Source organism: Macaca thibetana, chromosome 10 (genome assembly GCF_024542745.1).
Source record: "Macaca thibetana thibetana isolate TM-01 chromosome 10, ASM2454274v1, whole genome shotgun sequence".
Classification (NCBI taxonomy): Eukaryota; Metazoa; Chordata; class Mammalia; order Primates; family Cercopithecidae; genus Macaca; species Macaca thibetana.
In genome coordinates, this window is record NC_065587.1 from 45291191 (window position 1) to 45312298 (window position 21108).

The 21108-nt window shown below is 41.4% G+C and overlaps 1 protein-coding gene across 2 annotated transcripts in view; it reads right to left on the bottom strand.

Moving 5' to 3' along the window:
• DOK5 (docking protein 5) overlaps nt 1–21108 on the bottom strand; it is a 173678-nt gene that overhangs the window by 20860 nt on the left and 131710 nt on the right. For both annotated transcript variants that reach the window (XM_050746533.1, XM_050746534.1), the window contains exon 6: nt 20054–20189. In XM_050746533.1, coding sequence (XP_050602490.1) covers nt 20054–20189 — 136 coding nt within the window. The remainder of the gene's footprint in view (nt 1–20053; nt 20190–21108) is intronic.

Sequence of the window (21108 nt, forward strand, 5' to 3'; positions counted from 1 at the left end):
GGACATATTCTTATGCCATTCTGGTTTTTCATTTAGTATATTATGAACATATCCTAACATTCCTAATTACTGTCTTCTACAGCATCATTTTAATGTCTGGATCTCAGTCCATCCTTTGGCTGTATCATACTTTGTTTGTTCATCTCCGTAACCACTTTTTAATTTACCAGATGAGACGGTAAAATTAAATTCTGACACAATCTCCTTTGTAACATTTTTTTTTTCCTGCTGACCACAATTTTCCTCCTGGGACCTACTATATTGAGGACTGTTCTGATAACCAGTTTTTAAATGAATATTAGAACTTCATTTTAATTTGCATGTTAAAATGGATTTTTAGACGGACTCAAAAATTACTTATGTTACTGCTATATCAAAAAAGTAGATGAGATGGTAATTTCATTTTTATTCTTACACAGAGGAGCCTTACCTTCACATTATTGTGCAACAGACTAATCTGTAGCCAATAAGAAGAGAAAAGGTAAATCTTTGTGCAGTGATACGAAATGATCGTAAAAACAAAGGAAGGCAATTATTAATCAAACCGATTCACAGAGAGAGCTTGTCATTCAGATGGGTTTAAATACTGTCTATCGACAACCTGACAATTCCCATCTGGAAATCAGCAACCCTTATCTCTCCCCCAAATCTCAGAGTTGTGTATTTAACAGACTATTTCCCACTCCCACCCAGATGACTGGTAGGTATCTCCCATTTAACATATCCTGAACTGTTGTTTCTCATGCTCCTCTCCCCTCAACCTCTTCCCCTTCCAAGTTAAGGTTTCCTCCATTCTACATGTTGTTCTGGTTAAAACATACACAAAAAAACTACAGTCTTGATATTGACTGTCTCCTCTACTCTATAAGAGTTCTTACGTATCAGCAAATCCTGTTGGTCCAATCTTCAAAAATATCTCCAGAATCCACCACTTTCCCTCACCTCCATCACCACCATCTTGGTCCATACCCTGATGCTCACCTAGATACTCAGATGACTGCAGTAGCATTTAACTCATCTTCTTGCTTGTATCCTTGCTCTGGGCACCCCCAGTCTTTTCCAAACAGCTTCCAAGGTGATCAATTCGAAAGCAAAGTTAGCATATCACCCCTTTCTCGAAACCCTCCAATGACTACGCAACTCTCCCCAAGGAAAATCCATAGCTCGTAGCTACAGGGTCAGACAGGACCTGGCTCACAGTTTCCTTCAGAATTCACCTACTATGCTCTTCTCATTTCATCTGCTCCAAAATCACCAACCTCTTTGCACATGCACATGGAAAGCACAGACCGCCTCAGGGCTTTGGCACTTAAGGGCCCCTCTGCCCAAAGCACCTTGCCCTTAGGAATTTTTAGTGCTCCTCCTTCATTTGCCTCAGCTGTGTGCCTGGGTATCACTTTACCAGAGTGACCATTCCTGGTCATTCGCTCTGCCTTACACTGATGTCTTCTTAATAGCATCCATCAATTCTTGGTATATATTTATATATTGATTGTTGATTGGCTTCTCCACCCACAGCAATGTAGTAAACTCCTTGAGGACAGACTCCTTGAGACAAGAACTCAAACTCCTTGAGACAAGAACTCCCTGAGTTCTTGTTCTCTGTTGTACTCCTGCTTGTTGGAACAAGGCCATACAGAGCATAGGTACTTGTATGTGTAAATGAATGAATGCATTAATAAATGTTTTATATCTATTAAACAATTTATATTCTGGAAAGATTCAAAGGAATCTGGTAAAGTGTTGGCTTCTGAGAATGTAAATTGGGGGTCTGGGATGATGGGACTTGTTTTATAGTGTATGTTCTTTTGCACTATCTGCACTTAATATCATGTTGCCAACAGAATCTTTTAATCCAAATGCTTTATTTTGAAATTAATGCAACTCAAAATAAATCACAGCTTCTTCGCTCACTTGCACAGTATTCTATTCACCAGTTTCAAGGACTCTGTATCTGTGGATGAGGCACTGAGGGATATGTTAAGTGCATTACTCCTCTAAACGCAGTCTTATCAAGAGGAAATATCTTCCTACTTCGTACACTGTGGTTTTATAAGTCCTCCCCCCAGCACCATCCCTAACCCTTTTGGTTTTCTCCAAATGACACTAGAAAATGAAAACCAGGGGAAATTCAAAGGAGAACAGCAAACAGTCCTCAAAGAAACCAAACATAATTTTGAGTCTCTAACTAGAAAGAAATATTCAAAATATTTCATGAATAACAAGTAAGTTTTTAACTGAATCTTAAAATGGTCCCTGTATTTACACAAGATTCAGACCAAATGGTCTCCCTTAAAAAAGAATGATGATCATAGACAATCCATTTTCTAAAAGACATTAAAAATAAAAAATGTGTTTGTGCCATGTGTCATCTATTTACCAAGTCTGAAAAGTCAGTATTTCTGAGGTTTATAAAATACCTTCCTAAAGTTCTCCCAAATGTATCTTGTATGGCTTGGTGTGGGGCATAATTTATTGAGAAAAATACATCAGCGGCATTTTGGGGGGCTCGTTCTGCTTGATGAAGCAGGTTCGTTTAATCAATACACACTGCTTAATATGCTAATTGCTACGCTAAGTGGCAGTAACCAATTCCTCTGGAACAGAGATGCAGATGTTATTGAACAAGTTTTGTAATAATCATGAGGCAACCACGTGGCTGACGAGTAAGCCATTCTTAGGGCATACAGAGACCTGCACATCAGTTCTGGTTCCTCCTCTTTCCTCCATCTGCTGGATTCGGTGCATTCCCCTTTGTGTTACAGGAAGAATGAATCCTTAAAAGGATCCCATTTTCTTCAATGAGAAAACGTAATCACTTATAACTTGTTCTTGTTTCCCTGAACACTTGCAACCTTGTGAACATATAGGGTTAACACACACTAAAGGCTGGTGAGCGTCCGGTGTGATGAGACAAGTAGAAAATTATGCCTGAATTGACTCTGTTCTCAGCACAGGATATGATTACTGATCAGTGAGTATGTCTCACTGTGAACCGTTGTATCATGAAGGGTGGAGAAGCATAAGGTGCATGCTATGATTTCTCTAGCTCCTGTTTCATCCCTCGTTTTTTCTTGATACAGTTACACTTCTTGAGAATATACATCCTTTTGTTCTTTTCAGGACTAAGGGGCCAGATCCTAAAATCCACTTCAGAGCATCAGTGCTGAAAGCATGTTACCTGGTCTAGCCACCTCAACATCACCTGAGTACTTAACCAGAAATGTGCACTTCAATGCCCTGCCCCAGGCCTGTTAAAACACTCAAGGTGGAGCCCAGAAATCTGTGGCTTTACAAGCCTTGTAGACGACTGTGACGCACAACTAAGTTGGAGATCCACTGCGTCTTTCTTTCCCTTACCCTCACCCTGTCACCTTTACCCACACCACAGACACATTTACACTCAGACCCCAGAGCCTCTCTCTGCTTTCAACCTCTGATGAGTCTCCCAAACCTGTTTCTTCCTTTCAGTTCCCAGTGAGTATCCATCTAGGGCTTTTGGTTTCCGTCCTGACTCTCTCCTTAACTACAGGGTGACCCACCGAGCCTCAGTTTCTGCCATTATGAAATGGATCTACTAATAGATCCAATAAAATGCAAGATACTCCAGCAGCAACACTGATTTAAATATTTTAAAAAGCTACTTATATCCTTTAATTCAGCAATCCTACTCCCGAGTTTAGAAAACTCAGTTAACTAAAGTTCACAAACTCGGTTCAATTAGGTTAACAATCTATAAGAACTGCGTACAAGGATAATTGATGTAGTACTGGTTTTGATGTTGTTGTTTTGTTTTGTTTTTTATTTTCAGGGACCCACTTCACAGCCAAAGAGTATTGTTTTAATGGCAAAAAATCTGATATTCTTATAAATAGGTTTAATAAATTATGTTACATCAAAACTCTGAAATATCATGCAGCCATCAAAAAGAATGAATAAGAACAAAGTTGGCAAACTTTTCTGTTTTGGACCAGATAGTAAATGGCTTTGCAGGCCACATCATCACCAACTACTCAACTCTGCTGTTTCACTGTGAACAACAACTCATAAATGAACAGGGAGGATATAGCTGTGTTCCAATAAAATTTAAATTACAAAAACAGTCACAGGCCAGACTTCGCCCCTGGGCCGTATTTTGTCAACCTCTGAATTACAACTGTACTAGAAGACTTCAAACTATTTCCATTAGATGTTTACTGTTGAATGGAAAAACTAGGGGTTAGTTGTGTGATGTGATCACAATTTTGTACAAAAAACAATTGCATCACGACACCCATCTTTTGTATGTATCTGTGTGTGTAAGTGTCTATGTATATATGTAGATGTGCACATCTGTACAGGATTATATGGGTACACAGGAAAACACGGAAAGGTACTTCCGTGTGAACTTCTTAACTAGGTTTAGGAATTGCTAATAAAGAGACAGGAGGGGAAAAAGATGCATGTAAACAAATTATAAAAAGAAAAAATAGAGCACTAATCATCATCTATATGATCATAATTTTGCAGTTAGTTAAATTTTACAGACATGTGTTTATGTAAAAATAAATTAAATAAGATTCAAAAACCAGTCCCTATCTCCAAGGATAGTTGTGAAAATTGAACGAAATAAAGCATGCAGACTCTCAGCAAAGAGCCAGATGGAGCCGCTCATTCCAACTCTAATTATCCCTCAATTAGAAGAAGCCTCCTAACTGGGTTTTCTGCTCACATGCTTCCTACCTAAAAACCTCCACCCTTTCCCTCACCCCTTTCAATTCTGCACTCAGTATTCTTCGGCTCATTCATTCCCTCATTCCATCCATTTATATACTCTGGGCACCATTTATGAGCCACACACTGTGCTAGGGACTGGAAACTTAAAATAAATAAAACGTTCACACTTTCTCCGTCCCCCAGGATTTTAGAGTGTCTGGTCAGAGAGCTCGCTGAAAGCCAGGTTTTGGATATATCGTTGTCTGCCTCCACAACGGTGCTCCTTCCCCTAAGAGAAGACCGTCCTCGCAACAGAGTTCTCCTTCCTGAAGGCAGAGGTTTCTTGGATATGCTCATATACGTCGTGCCCACCAGGATTCCTGGCATACAGTAGGCATTTAATAAAAAGGGATTGGATAATTGAATTATGGATGGACGAATTGATTGAAGAAATGAATGAATCATTTGTGTGAATGGGAATTCCCTATAATCTGCCTTCCCTTGTTTCTCCCACTACAAGTCAGTAATAGTAACAGCTCAGGTTGCTGCTGTATTTAATAGGTACCAGGCGCTGTGCCAAGAAGCCACCTGCCTTATCTCACCTGGCAAGGTGTGAACTAATATAGTCCACACTTTGTAGAAGGGAGAACCAGTCCTAAGGGTGGTAAAGTGAGTAGCCCCAGGACCCTGAGCTGGTAAAGATGTCCAGCCAGGATATAGGACCTGGCCTCTTACTCCAGAGCTACGGTTCATAACACAATCCTACGTATTTCTCATAGAAAGTACTGAGAGTATTCTCCAGATCCTAAAGGATGGACTCAAATCTACTCTGTTCCAAATGCTAAAAGGCACCTTAATTGTGTTTCCAAAGCTTAAAGAAATGGCAACTAGCCAAACGTCTAGGCTGCAAGGAGATGAGGCTACCCCCACCACCATCTTGAAAAACAGGATATTAGAACCTCTATGAGGCCCTTGGACCCCCACTGTCCCAGGGGTCTCCTTTCAAGTGGAAATTAACGATCTGCCAAACATGTGGTCTTCCCCAACATTTAATGAACCGGTCCTCAAGGGCCGCCTAATTCTGATTCCAGCTCTGACAGATGTTTGGCAGGAACCACCCAAAGAGCCGTCTTTACCTTCTCCAACTCCTCTCTTTTGTTCTGACATTTGGAGGAAAAGTGATGGGTACTCCTATCATCCAAATGTTACCAAGTTATCACAGAATATTATGGAGCTGTCAAGAAAATAAAGTGAGTAGAGGCTTACTTCCTTGATGTTAGAAAATAAAAAAAAATAAAAAAAAATTGTGGGTAAGAAAGAAAGACCGCTTTCCTGCTAAGGGAAAGAAAACCATGCAGCAAAGACGCTAGACAGTGAGCAGAACGCTGGCGGAAACAATGCCTCCATCGTCGCTTACGGCTTTCACAAAGCAGACTGTTAGTGAAATCAACCATTTGGGGCCAAATTTCCAAGTGCAGCATGTTGCCGAGCACCAGATGCACTCAAATGGTTATTTTCACGGGGAATGCAAGTGATTTGCATCCATTTATTCAGAGCCATCTGAATTCTCAGCCACATGCACAAAACAAATTCACTGCTCCCTTTGCCTCCGGTAACTTTTTCTGCCTCCTTACTAAAAAAATCCTGTCCCCCACCTGTACATTGAAATAGATGTCCTCAGGGACTGAGTTTTCTGTGGCCTTTTAAAGCAGACTTGCCTGGCACCTGTGCCCTGTTTGGGCATTAGCAGAGAACTGGACTTGGTATTTTGGCTTCGATTTTTCTTTTCCTCTTGGCTCACATAATAATTTATTTGATCCCTATTTTGTTCATTCAACAAACCTTTAAGCCCTGTGCCAGACCCTGAGCTTATTACACACCCATGGGGCCTTGTCCCTGCCTTCCAGACAGGCTCGAATGGAGCTGCCACTTATTCAGAGGTCAGCTTTTAAAGTTAATGCATAAAATAAAAATCCCATCTAATCAGATTGTCCCTTTAAAGACTAGGGCTCACACTCAGTGGAAGCAGGTGCTTTTGTGACAAGATGCCAAGCACATGCCAGAGTGAAGGGGTGGGCTGCTGGACAGAATCACCTGCACCATGTATTCATACATTGTTTTCTTGTTGCACTTTGCTTTACAAAGCAAGTATAACTATGCGTATTACTGGAATTCCTGCTGAGTACTAGGCTATGAGCCGTACAGAAGACAAGGGCCTCATAGTCACATGTGGTTGCGCTTGCTCTGTTCTTTGATACTGCACAAACATCATCAGGGTCTTGAGGAAACAAGAACTCTCGGCTCCATCATTCAAATTCCTGGTGTTGCCTGTTTATGTCCCCATTGCTTCAAGGTGAGTCTCTTTCTCCTGACCCAACTCACATTGGTTTAAGTAAAAAGGAAATCACCTGCCGGGCACAGCAGCTCACACCTGTAATCCCAGTACTTTGGGAGGCCAAGGCAGGTGGATCACAAGGTCAGGAGACCGAGACCAACCTGGCTAACACAGTGAAATGCCATCTTTACTAAAAATACAAAAAAATTAGCCGGACATGGTGGCACACGCCTGTACTCCCAGCTACTCGGGAGGCTGAGGCCAGAGAATCGCTTGAACCCGGGAGGCGGAGCTTGCAGTGGGCCAAGAAAGTGCCACTGCACTCCAGCCTGGGTGGCAGAGCAATACTCCATCTCGAAAACAAAAAGAAAGAAAAAAGAAGAAGAAATCACTGTAATAGTCCACATGTGTTGAATCTTACTATGCCCTGTCGCGGTGCCTTACATGTACTAGCTCATATGAACCAAAACACCAAGGCATAGATAGGCTCTAGTGTCACCCATTTATTACATATGATGTGAACAAGGCAAACAGAGGCTGAGTTGCACAGCTCAGAAATGATATTCAACCCCAAACACACAGACCCATCAAATTCTGGCCCAGCTTCAAGCAGAACTTGTCTATCAGAAGAGCAAGGGTTCTCAACCTTGGCCCTACTGACATTTGGGGCCAGCTCATTCTCTGTAGTGTGGAGGGGGGCTGTGCTATGTATTGCGTGGTACTTACAGCACTCCTAGCCTCTACCCACTAGATGCCAATGGGACACCATTGTTGGCAGCCAAAAATGACTCCAGATCCTACCAAATGTCCCCTGGGAAATAAAACTGCCACTAATTGAGAACCACTGTTTTAGGGTGACTACACGTTCCAGTTTGCTTGATCACATCCTGTTTAGGTATGTTCCCCAGGCATAACTCTTCACTGAGGCTGACTTCCCAGGAGTACAGTGTGTGCAGTCATACAGGGCTCCGTGCTTAGAAGGGTCCTGTACTTGATTTCATGCCCTGTTATGACCATTTTGAAAATCTTAAGAGTTTTTGAACTCACTCCCTGACTTCCCAAAACAGATTGGAAACTGCACTGAATTGATTTCTTTCTTCTCTCAATCCTCATCACTTCTACCTCTATCTTCTTTGCCATGCTTGACACGGGGAAATAGGATTGCTCACCACCACCCACACGGTCAAGCAGATGCACGTGTGATTTTACGCTCTGAAGTGAACACCTCCAAATAAGGGAAGGGTTGTGGCATGACAGGCTGCCTTGCCACCATCAAGCTCGCAATGTACTGCCTACTGACAGAGCCCCCATCTCAAATATTAATACTTGTTTTCGAGTTTATAAACAAAGCCACAATCTGTTAGCAAAACAAGTTGTCTCCTTTTCCTATAGAGGCAGAGCCATGAGCCAAACAACATCCCTGGCACCATGATAGGAGCTCCCAGCTCTGGGGAGGAGCTGTGTAAGCTAAGGCAGCATTTAATAATCAGGTGAAAGCACTATTAAAACACACCCCTGCACATTGCAAATTATTATGTTGTTACAAGAGACTGAAACAGAAGTGCTCAGAAAATGAGATTTGTTTCCCCTAATACACAAGAACAAAGCCATCGCAAATTTAAGGAAGAAGCCTGAATTTCATCTGCATCTATCCTGTCTGAATAAGCAGTTTGTTCTGTGTTAAATGTCTATTAGTAAATGTAAGTTAATCTCATTTAGCTTTTTTTTTTTTTTTTTTTTGAGATGGAGTGTCACTCTGTCACCAGGCTGGAGTTCATAGCGCGATCTCGGCTCACTGCAACCTCTGCCTCCTGGGTTCCAGCGATTCTTCCGCCTCAACCTCCCGAGTAGCTGGGACTACAGGCGCACGCCACCATGCCCAGCTAATTTTTGTATTTGTAGAAGAGATGGGGTTTCAGGATGTTGGTCAAGATGGTCTTGATCTGCCAACCTCATGATCCGCCCACCTCAGCCTCCCAAAGTGCTGAGATTACAGGCGTGAGCCACCGCGCCCAGCCTATTTAGTTTCTTTTAATTTCTACAGAATTCATAAGTAAGTACAGCATGGTGGTACAAGTGTGGGCACCGGAGCCAGTGGCTGTCTGGGTTTAAATCTTGGCTTTATCACTTCCTATCTGAGCATCCACACTTCCAACTCCTAAGCCATAAAAATGAGATGGTAGTACCCTTTGATACACCATGTTGAAGATGAAATGTTAATACATCTAGTACTTAGAAAGTGCCTGGCACATAATAAGTTCTCAAGAAATATCAGACGTATCATCAATACCATCAGTAGCAGCATGTAGCTAACTCTTGTTTATTCTAAAATTCAGCCCAGGCATAACCTTCTCCAAGAAGATGTTCTTGATCCTTCACAGACACTCTATAGCCCTGAGAATTTTCCTATCAAGCTTCTAAACTCTACCACATATTTTTCTTTAAGGTGTTATCATCTTTAATCACGATTTTTTTTTTCTTTTGAGACTGAGTCTCACTCTATCGCCCAGGCTAGAGTGCAGTGGTGTAATCTCAACTCACTGCAATCTCCACCTCCTGGGTTCAAGCGATTCTCCTGCCTCAGCCTCCCAAATAGCTGGGATTACAGGCACCCACCACCATGCCTGGCTAATTTTTGTAGTTTTAGTAGAGACAAGGTTTCACCGTGTTGGCCAGGCTGATCTCAACCTCCTGACCTCAAATGATCTGCCCGCTTCAGCCTTCCAAAGTGCTAGGATTATAGGGGTGAGCCACCGCGCCCAGCCAATCATGCATTTTTATGTACTCGAAGTGAAAGAACCCTCCCTCTCTCTTACCAGTTGAATCAATTACATTTGCCATATGCCAGAAATTCAACCACTGTTTCTTTTTCCAAAAATACATTACATAGCCATGGTTTAAAACAGTTAAATATAAGAGAAAGACATAAAGTAATATATGAAAGCCCCTTCCCACACTCTCCAAATCATAGTCTTGCTCCCAAAGGGTAACCAACACTAGCACATCCATTTGTACCCTGCCATAAGTTAATTTTCTGCACTTAGAAGAGCATTAGTGAGGTGTCAGAATCCACCTTGAGTTCTGCCTCATAGTCATTCATTTCCTTTATACACCTTGATATGACTATAATACGACTCTCTTCATGTTGTCATTAGTACACATGAATTTCCTCTATTTCTAGTTGACTGCCTCATGTAATTCCTGTCCTATCATGTGCCATAATCTGTCCCCCTGTGGTGGACACTTAACCTCTTTCTAGTTATTTCTGCTCTTACAAATAAGCTCCCCAAGAATGGGAACTTCATCTTCTTCAGAGCCATGTCCCCAGTACCTCGTATATTATCTAGTGGATAGCAGGGCTCAGCAAATACTTGTTAAAAAGAGGAATCTAAGAATAAAGGAATGAGTCCTCCCGTGAACATTTGTGTACACATCATCTTCACTTCTGCTAGTATACTTCAGAGTAAATTCCTAGAAGTACTACTGCTGAATAAAAAGATGTGTGAATTTAATTTCAGTAAATAAGAACTCACTGTCCTCCAAAGCGACCATAGCAAATTAAACCCACAGAATTACACTGTTGCATGAGGGGTATATTTAGAACTCCTTATTTAAATGGTAAGCTACTTTAAAGATGAAAACAAATGCCAGGCGTGGTGGCTCACACCTGTAATCCCAGCACTTTGGGAGGCTGAGGTGGGCGGATCACTTAAGGTCAGGAGTTTGAGACCAGCCTGGCCAACATGGTGAAACCCTGTCTCTACTAAAAATACAAAAATTAGCTGGGCGTGGTGGCAGGTGCCTGTAATCCCAGGTACTTGGGAGGCTGAGACAGGAGAGTCACTTGAATCCGGGAGGCAGGGGGTTGCAGTGAGCCAAGATCGCACCACTGCACTCCAGACTGGGCGACAGAGCAAGACTCTGTCTCAGTAAAAAAATAAATAAATAAAAGATGGAAACACTTTATGCTTTATTATATATTCTCCATAAGATCTAACACATTGCTTTGCAAGTAGTAAATAGGTATTTCATAAAAGTTTTTTGAAGGATAATTAATATGCCAGGATATAAAAAGGGTTTAATTCAGGAGGGGGAAAACGATAACTGCTTTAAGCAGTACATTTTTAAAAATCCATAAGTTAACCCAATTAACCAGAGCCCATAAGTAGAAGAGGGAAAGACAGATTTTCTTGCGGGGGGAGGGGCAAGGAGCATAGGAGATGCTGAGTTGTGAGAAGAGCATTTACACACATAAAACCCCACCATGCAAGGGTCTACTTTAGTGTCTATATAGTAATGAAATTGACTCTATGATTTCTTTGATGCCCTCTATATCTAAGGAAACAAAATGTGTAGCATATTGCTTTTAAAATTAGATTGACTATAAATTAATCTGGTTTCAAAAATTGTGGAAGAATGCCACTTGAATTCTACTAATTCATTAGCAAATTGTATTTGCAAATCCCAGCTCGGAAGTAAATCAATCTCTTAAACAAAGAAACACAAAGAAGTGACCAAAAAAAAAAAAGAAAGTTCAGATTGAACTCTCAAGCCTGTGTATAATCAGGACTCCAGAGTATGGGGCAGAAGTCACCCGGGGGTCTGAATGTCCCCCTCAGTGGAGCTCCCCCACCCTACCCGGAGCCCCTGGGAAAACCTGTTAAAAGCAGGCATTCTTCACCTTGAGGCTCTCGCCTTGAAGGAAAGTCTAAAAATGACAAGCCCAGTCGTGGAATGAGGAATATCCCACACACTGCCACTCCTCGTTCCAAAATTAGACTTTGTCATAGACACTGATCTCAAAGGTGGCAAAAATAGCTATAGCCGCTCTAGGGAGTGCCTGAGCTGTCCTGAAGTTTTGCTGCAGCTTCTCCAGCAAGGCAGCTGGCAGCTGGTGCAAGACAGTCCTCGCCTCCCCGCCTCATTCACAGTTAGTTCTGCACTTCATACTCCAGGCCCACCCTTCCTTCTCCCAGCACCCCCTTTAGAGTGAATAATAACAATGCATTGAATTTTTAAAGTGGAAATGTAGAGGAGAAATAATAAGGTGGCAAGACTGCTCTCTAAAGCCAAAACTACACAAATAAATGAGATTTCATTTAACAGTGATTTTTCATATATATGTAAAATTTATTGAAACAAGGTCTTGCTCTGCTGCCCAGGCTGGAGGGCAGTAGCACTGTCATGGCTCACTGCAGCCTGGATCTCCTGGACTCAAACCATCCTCCTGCCTCTGCCTTCCCAGGAGCTAGAACTACAGGCATGCACCATCATGCTAGGCTAATTTTTAAATATTTTCTAGAGATGGGGTCTCCCTATGTTTCCCAGGTTGGTCTCTAACTCCTGGCCTCAGACAATCCTCCTGCCTGGGCCTCTCAAAGTGCTACGATTATAGGCATGAGTCACTGTGCTCAACCCTAACAGTGATTTTTTTTAAAGATATATTACAAATTGATAGACGTTTCTGAAAGGTGCTCTGTCTATCAAGGTCATTTGAAAATGCTAAGACCAGCCGGGTGTGGTGACTCACAGCTGTGGTCCCAGCACTTTGGGAGGCTGAGGCGGGCACATCACGAGCTCAGGAGTTTGAGACCAGCCTGGCCAACATAGTGAAACACCGTCTCTACTAAAAATACAAAAAATTAGCCAGGCGTGGTGGCAGGTGCCTATAATCCCAGCTACTTGGGTGGCTGAGGCAGGAGAATGGCTTGAACCCGGAGGCAGAGGATACAGTGAGCCAAGATTGTGCCATTGTACTTCAGCCTGGGTTATAGAGTGAGAGTCTGTCTCAAAAAAAAAAAAAAAAAAAGGAAAATGCTAAGACCATGCTGAGTAGAGACATAAGAGGTTTAAAACCCTTCAAAGGAGTGAGACATCATGGCCAGAGGTAGAGTTTTGGAACCAGATAAAACCATCCTGCATTCCTGGCTTCAGGAGTAATTAGCTGTATAGCTGCAGACAAATGACTTCACCATGCTGAACATCTCTTTTCTCATCTACATCATAGGACAGTGATTCCTTCCAGGTCAGGGATCATGAATATTCTCTGCCATTGTAAGCCCCGTAGGAGCATGGGCCTCAAGTGTCTACTTGCCACTGTATCCTGCCACACAAAACAGAACATAGTAGGTTCTCAATAAACATGTTTAAATGGTCAAATGAATGAGAGTGAACAAATGAATCTACCTCACAGAGTTATTGTGGTTATTAGAGAAAAGGCAAGTAAAGATGTAGGAGGCCTGAAAAATAACAGTGGCTGTTATTACTAAAGAGTTGGGCATATCGTAGATGTTCAATAAACACATAGTGTTATTAGCAAATGCCATAAAGTAGGAAAAATATTTAAAAGTGAAAAATCAAACCACTAAGTAAATATTATTCCAGAAATTTTCATGGTGCAGGGGACAGACACTGAGGTGGCCCCATGATCTCCTCCTCCTGGTGGACATATCCTTGTGCAGTGCCCTTCCTTTGCATGTACAGGGCTTATGACTTGCTTTTAGTCAACAGACTGGCTGGGTGCAGTGGCTCATACCTGTAATCTCAGCACTTTGAGAGGCAGAGGAAAAAGGTTTGCTTAAACCCAGAATTTGAGACCAGCCTGAGCAACATCATAGGGAGACCTCATGTCTACAAAAAATAAATAATAAATAAAAAGAGCCAGGCATGGTGATGCATGCCAGTAGTCCTACATACTCAGGAGGCTGAGGTACAAGGAGGTCAAGGCTGCAGTGAGCTGTGATCTCGCCACTGCAGTTCAGTCTGGGTAACAGAGCAAGACTCTGTCTCCAAAAAAAAAAAAAGAAAAACATATTGATAGAGTATGACAGAGTGAGAAGATGAATAAAATAATCCTTCCATGATTGGGATACATAGGATTGTGGCCTCTTGCTAGCTATGATGAAGTATGTGGCCGTGCTGGCAAGGTTCATGTGGCCAGGAGCTGAGAATGGCCTCTGTCCAACAGCCAGCAAGAAATTGTAGCCCTCCGTCCCACAACCGCAAGTAGCTAAATTCCACCAATAACCACGTGAGCTTGAAAGTGGATCCTTCCCCACTTTTACCTCGAGATGAGACTGCAGCCCCAACAGAAACCCGCATTACAGGCTTGTGAAAAACTTAAGAGGAAGGCCCAGTATGCTATGCCAAACTCCTGACTCAGAGAAACTGTGAAATAATAAATGGATGTTGTTTTAAAGGTGCATAGTTTGTGGTACTTTGTTACATGGCAATAGAAAATTAATTTATGTAGTAATATAGACATCAATTAGCCACAACATCAGCAGCGAGATCCTAGAGAAAGACGTGTGAGGCCAGACACTACTGGGTGTGTCTAAGCATTGCCATGTCAGGATGCAAGATCAGCACTGCCAGAGCTTTGCACTTTTCAAGAAAATATAAAAATCAGAGATTCATGTGTAAGCTCTTAATTTTTAAATGTTGGTCACTAATTTGGAGTTTTCAAAATAACAGTGAGTTAATCTCATGCAGGGTAAATAAAACATGTCTAAGGGCTTGATTCAAAGACACAGTATAAGGCGGGGGTTATGCCAGCACACCTGTTCCAAATTTGAGCCCCACTACCTTCTAAGCTGGTGGTTTGGGGTCTTCAATGCAAGAGTTTTCATGAGGTTTAGAAATTACACAAAACGTCCTTAAAATATTGTCTGTTACAGAGAAGATATATAACACATTCTTGTTTTGTTACTGTTCTCATATTAGTTTTCTATGGCTGTCGAAACCAATTACCACCAATTGGTGGCATAAAACCACACAAATTTATTGTCTTACAGTTCTAGTGGCCAGAAGTCCCAAATCAGTCTCACTTGACTGTAGTCAAGGCATCAACAGGGCTGGTTCCTTCTGGACATTCTAGGGGAGAACCTGTTTTTATGCCTTTTTGTTTTGTTTTGTTTTGAGATGGAGTCTCACTCTGTCACCAGGCTGGAGTGCAGTGGTGAAATCTTGGCTCACTGCAACTTCTACCTCCCAGGTTCAAGCAATTCTCCTGCCTGAGCCTCCCGAATAGCTGGACTACAGGCACACGCCACCACGCCCAGCTAATTTTTGTATTTTTAGTAGATATAGGGTTTCACTCTGTTGGCCAGGCTGGTCTCGATCTCTCGGCCTCATGATCCACCTGCCTCGGCCTCCCAAAGTGTTGGGATAACAGGCGTGAGACACCGTGCCAGGCTGTTTTTACGCGTTTTCTAACTTCTCAAGGCCACAAACATCTTTTGGCTCACAGTCCCTTCTTCCACCTTCAAAGCCAGCTGCATGGCATTTTAAAATCTCCCTCTCCACCCCTTCTCTCTCTCTGTCTCTCTGCTTCCACCATTGCCTTGCCCTCTGTTTGACTCCTCTTGTTTCCCTCTTCTGAAGACACTTGTGATTATATTCGACCCACCTGGATAGACCAGGATACTGTCACCGTCTCAGGATCCTTAACTCGATCACACCTGCAAAGTCCCTTTTGCCTTGTAAGGTAACATTCACAGACTGCATAGACTTGAATGTGGACATATTTGGGGAGCCATTATTCAGCCTCCTACAACTGTTACTATTATTATCTGACCCACAGGCCCCTTCTTTATGAGTTTTGGGATTGAGGGTCATAAGGCTGACTCTGATCAATTCACTCCAGGACGTAATTTCTGCCTGGTATGGGCCCCACATTGCAGTATTCTGTCTGTAGACACACTCGGGAATTTTACAACAGGGACAGTTAGCAGTGAGTTAGGTCTTCCTAATCGTGAGGCTAAGGCCAGATATGAGTTTTGCCATCTTTCTCCAGTTATGATCTTGGCCATCTCATAGAAGCAAGTCAGCAGTCATATAAAAGCAATTCCTAGTAGGGAATGCAGCCAGGTCTATGTGGATCCACTCTCAATAACCAGAAAAGGCAAAACAATAACCTAGGCAGGGTGACCCAGTAATGTTGCCTTCATTTGCTTTATTTTAGCATGGTATCCCCTAATCAGAGATTGATTACAGTACATTGATTTAAGTTTTCACAATCCCTCGTTTAACTCCTTAAGATTCAGATCCCACATTGAAGCTTACTCATTTCCATCTATAACAGGATGCCGTGGCTTTAAAAATCACATTTATTTTATAGAACCCATTAAGCACACAGCAAATTAAGAGCAGGTGACATTATTTTCTAGTTAAATTTGCAAAGGGATAATCCAAACGATTTACTCATATTCCTGATTAATTTTTAGCGGAAATAATGAGGCTGTAAATGGAAAAACATGTGCGTGAGCAGGCGGAACCCGGCTTTCAAGTACAAAACAATTTATGCTAATTGATGGCTCTACGAACAAGACAATCTTAGACAAACTTCTTGAGGTGCCTAAAGGGAGCTGATGGAATAGCCACACAACCCTAATGCAATGACATGTCGCCCTGTAAGTTTTAAGTGACCTGAATTCAACTTCACAGCTCGCTCTCGCTCTCTCTCGCATTCCCCTCCCTCTGTCTCTCTCCATCCATCCACTGATGTCTCTTTATTGAAATATCCAGAATTCCTAAGTACGTGGGAAAATAAATACCAACATTGTATTAGTTCAAAAAGAAAGTCTTCCTGGAAGGCTACTTGGAAAGAAAAGCAAATCCTTAAAAGCATTCTGAGACTTTGATTCAGCAATCAAGTTTTAAGAATTTATCTTAAACAGATAGTCACTGATGCATACAGATTGAACATCAAGCTGACGCACAGGTTTTTTGTTGTTGTTATATATTCATATATATATAAAACCTCATATATAAATATATATAACCATATATATAAATAAATATATATATAACCATATACATATGTGTATATATATTAGAGATAGGGTCTCCCTTTGTCACCCAGGCAGGAGTGCAGTGGCAGGAACCTAGCTCACTGCTGCCTTGAATTCCTGGGTCCAAAGGATCCTCCTGCCTCAGTCTCCTGAGTAGCTGGGAGTACAGGTGCAAGCCACTGTACCTGGCTAGTTTCTAAATTTTTTATAGAGACCAAAACTTACCATTTTTCCCAGGCTGGTCTCAAACTTCTGGTCTCAAGTGATCCTCCTTGCCTAGGCCTCCTAAAATATTGGGATTACAGGTGTGAGCCACTGTGCTCAACCTTGATGCATAGTTTTATAAATCTATGAAATATCCATATAATAAAATAAGACCATAAAATATGATGTTGAAGATGATATTTAATGAGACAATATGTATGTATTTTCTTGCAAAAAGCTAGCACAAGCAATGTATTCAATATAATTGTATTTCCTACATCCACCTAGTTAAAATACTGGAAAGCTACACATTCCAAAGTGAGTAACAGGTGTATTCTTGTGTGGCAGGCAGAGGGATGACTTACTATGTTCTTTTTATTCTGCTGTGTTGTCTACAATGTTTCAATAATGTGTAGATTCCTTTTGAAATAAGAAAATAATAAATATAATTATTTCTTAGAGTTTCTTATAGTAGTTTCTAATTCTCTAAAATCTATTAAATTATATCATTCCCCATTCCTTCTCAATCTAATTTTACATTTGCTCTACTTAGACATTTAGAGAGAAAGAGAGAGAGATGGCGAGAGATGGAGAGAGATGGCGAGAGAGAGAGAGAGAGAGGACTTTAAGATAAATACTATTACTGCTCCCATTTTACAAAGGATAAAACTGGAGCTCAGGGATATCAAGAACTTTGTTCTCCTCCACAAAGCTGGAATGTTTCAGAACTGGTGTTGGAACTAAGTCTGGCTTCGTGGGTCATGATCTTGAACACAGTATGATGGTACTGAAATTTATCTCTTGTTTTATCTATGTCTACCCCTAAATTAGTTATATTAGTCACAGTTTTCCAGAAACAGAGTAAGTACGATATATACACCAAGATCTGCAGTCTTAAGGCCTGAAAGCCAATGGTGATGATTTCTGGTCTGGATTTGAAGGCCAAAGGAGACCAATGTCGCAACTCAAGACCACAAAGAGAGCTAATTCTCTCTTACCCTCCCTTTTGTTCTATTCTGGCCTCCATCAGATTAGATGAGACCCACTCACATAGCAGAGGGCAATTTGCTTTACTCAATCTATCAATTCAAATGCTGCTGCCATTCAGAAACACCTTCAGAGACACACTCAAAAGAAAGTTTAACCAAATATCCAGGCACCCTGTGTCCCAGTCAAGTTGACATATGAAAACCACCATCAAAACCCCTTAATTCATTCCATGCCTCCTCCTCAGCATGCCCACCTCCGCCACCTCTGAGATCATACACAAGTCTTCAAGCCTGGTTTCTCACAAATGCTTATGTCAGCAGTGGTTCACGGGGGCACTTGCTCTTTTCCAACAATAAGCTCTGTCCTGTGGCCCAAATCCAGCCTCCTGACTGTTTCTGAATGACCCATATGCAAATAAATAAATAAATAAATAAAGTACACTTATTAATGGTTGAGAGAAAATGAAGAGTAATATTTCATGACATGTGAAAATTATATGAAATTTGTATTTCAATGTCCATTAAGTTTGTTTTGAGACATGGCTATGCTCATTTGATTATATCTTTCCCATAGCTGCAGTTGTGCTACAATGGCAGTTAAGTACTTGCAGGCCATATTGGTCCACAAAGCATAAAACATTTACAGGAAGCTTTGCTGACCCCTGCTCTAAAATCCTGGAGTGCTGCCTATAGACGTCATTTGGAAATAACCCGAGGCTGTGTTGGAACAGATCACGTTACTGGCATGCTTTGCCCCTCCACTCTTTAAATCCAAACACCCCACATGTTTCAATCGTAAAGTTTCAAACTACCCAAATCTTACCATGCCAACCCAATTCCTCTTTGTTTTGTATATTTCCTTCCAGATGTGTAGCTCTATGTATGTGTTTGCAGCCACAATGCATGCTGTGCATTATTTAACTGTTGTGCATTCATTTATGATTTATGATTTCATGAATTTACTCTCCTTAAAGAATAAACTCATGAACATAATTCTTTTATTTTTTTTGAGGCAGGGTCTCGCTCTGTCACTCAGGCTTAAGTGCAGTGGCACAAACTCGGCTCACTGTAGCCTTTACCTCCTGGGCTCAAGTGATCCTCCTACCTCAGCCTCTTGAGTAGCCGGAACTACAGTCATGTACCATCGTGGCTGGCTAATTTTTGTATTTTTATCAAGACAGGGTCTCCCCATGTTGTCCAGGCTGGTCTCAAACTTCTGGGATCAAGCGATCAGTCTGCCTCAGCCTCTTAAAGCTCTGGGATTACAAGAGTCAGCCACCGCGCCTGGCCTCATGAACATAATTCTTTATGTAATCCAAGTCCCTAGCACAATGTAAAGCAAAGAGTAAATGTTCTGAGGGCATGTTTATGTATGCTGTGTGTTTGGGCATCTTTATATACCAATGACTATAAGACACGGCACATGCATGACTGTGGGTAGCAGTTCACCCACAGACAGGTTCTCTTTGACCCACCCGCAGTGTTGGAGTCTTACTAGAATTAATTTCCAACAGTTACCAACTGGCAGGTATTACACACAGACTCAAATCTTTGGCTTCCCTTGAAAAATCAAGTGATCTACCCACATGGATATCACAATCTCATGTTCTCACGTCAACAGTTGTCTGGTCTTGGGCTTTTGACATTTCACTCCAGTTTCCCTCAGCCCTCTTCTTTCATTTACATTTTTCTCTCTGGCCTCTGTTGACATTTGAAATAACTTCTGATATAGCAAGACATATCTCCATAGGTAGATGATCCACATGGTTGTGTCTACAGATGTCTATACACATGCAAATTAATTTTACACACCCTTGCGATTGAGTTGCAAAGTAGATAATGGGGATGCATGGTTAAGGGGTTACCCACGGCCTACATCAGGCATTCCGGAATGGCATTTAATCCAAGTGATACACTATTGAGAAGAGGAATCAATCATCTGCTCAAATAATGCTGACCATATTTTCCAGCACAAAAACGAGCCAATTGCTTTCTGCAGTGATAGGCACTGGGACACGAGCAAGAAATTCCAAACATACCATTGAGTTTTTCACGCTCTGTAGCAAGCGCTCGTGCTGCTCGGCTATGGCCAAGGCAGCAGAGTGGACTTTCTGATAGATGGCCTCCCCGTCTCGGGTCTGAAAGATAAACAGCCCTTCACCAGTCTCACACATCCTGTGAAAAAAAAAAAAACAAAATAGCTTCTGAAAATCCAGCGCCTAGAAGTTCAATGCACTAAAATCCTGGAATACTCCACTAGGCTGTGCCCGTTTATTATTTTTTATGAGATCAAGATTCTTGTTCACATTTGCTAAACAAAGTTAACTAGAATCGAAATGTTCAAAGTGTTCAATTAATTGTAATTAACAAGGGCAGGGGACCAAGGGACTCCAGGCTAACCTGTGCTGAATACTTTCTATCACAAAGTAAAAGAGAAATTTAATAAAAAAGCTGTTTCTTGATTTTCAGTATAATAAATACTTCACCTTCCCTATCTTTCACCTTACCACCCTCAAAGAGAAATACCTGTGCAAGCACATTCCTTTGTGCAGCCTGTGAATAGCTCCTCATCAGAAACTGCCAGTGCAGAGGAGAGGAAGATTCTATATCTCTTAGCTTCTGTTCTCGCTTTCCCTACCGACCATGGCTTTAAGGATTCTTTCCTTCCTAAAATCCTAGATTAAATATTACTCCAGCTTTCATTCAACGGGATGGATCAAATGCCGTTAATTTTTTTTGGCCATGAGTATGACTCTGCTGAACTAATATTTGGAACATTAGAAAAGTTCTTCACGGAAAGCTGTATGGTTTTGATAATGAACATCAAGCATTAAAAAGAAGGGTATCTGTACCTCAGATGGTAAAGGTAAACAAAGAGAAATAAATTTCATTAATAAAGGAAGACTGGTACACACAATTAGGCAAGAAACAAACAAATGTTTTTTACTTAAATACATTTTAGTATATATGTGTGTGTATATATATGCCATACACATATTTTAGCGTGTGTGTGTATATATATAAAACTACACTAAAATATATTTAATTATTATAAATATTTTTAAAGAACTTGGACAAAATCATACACAGGGAT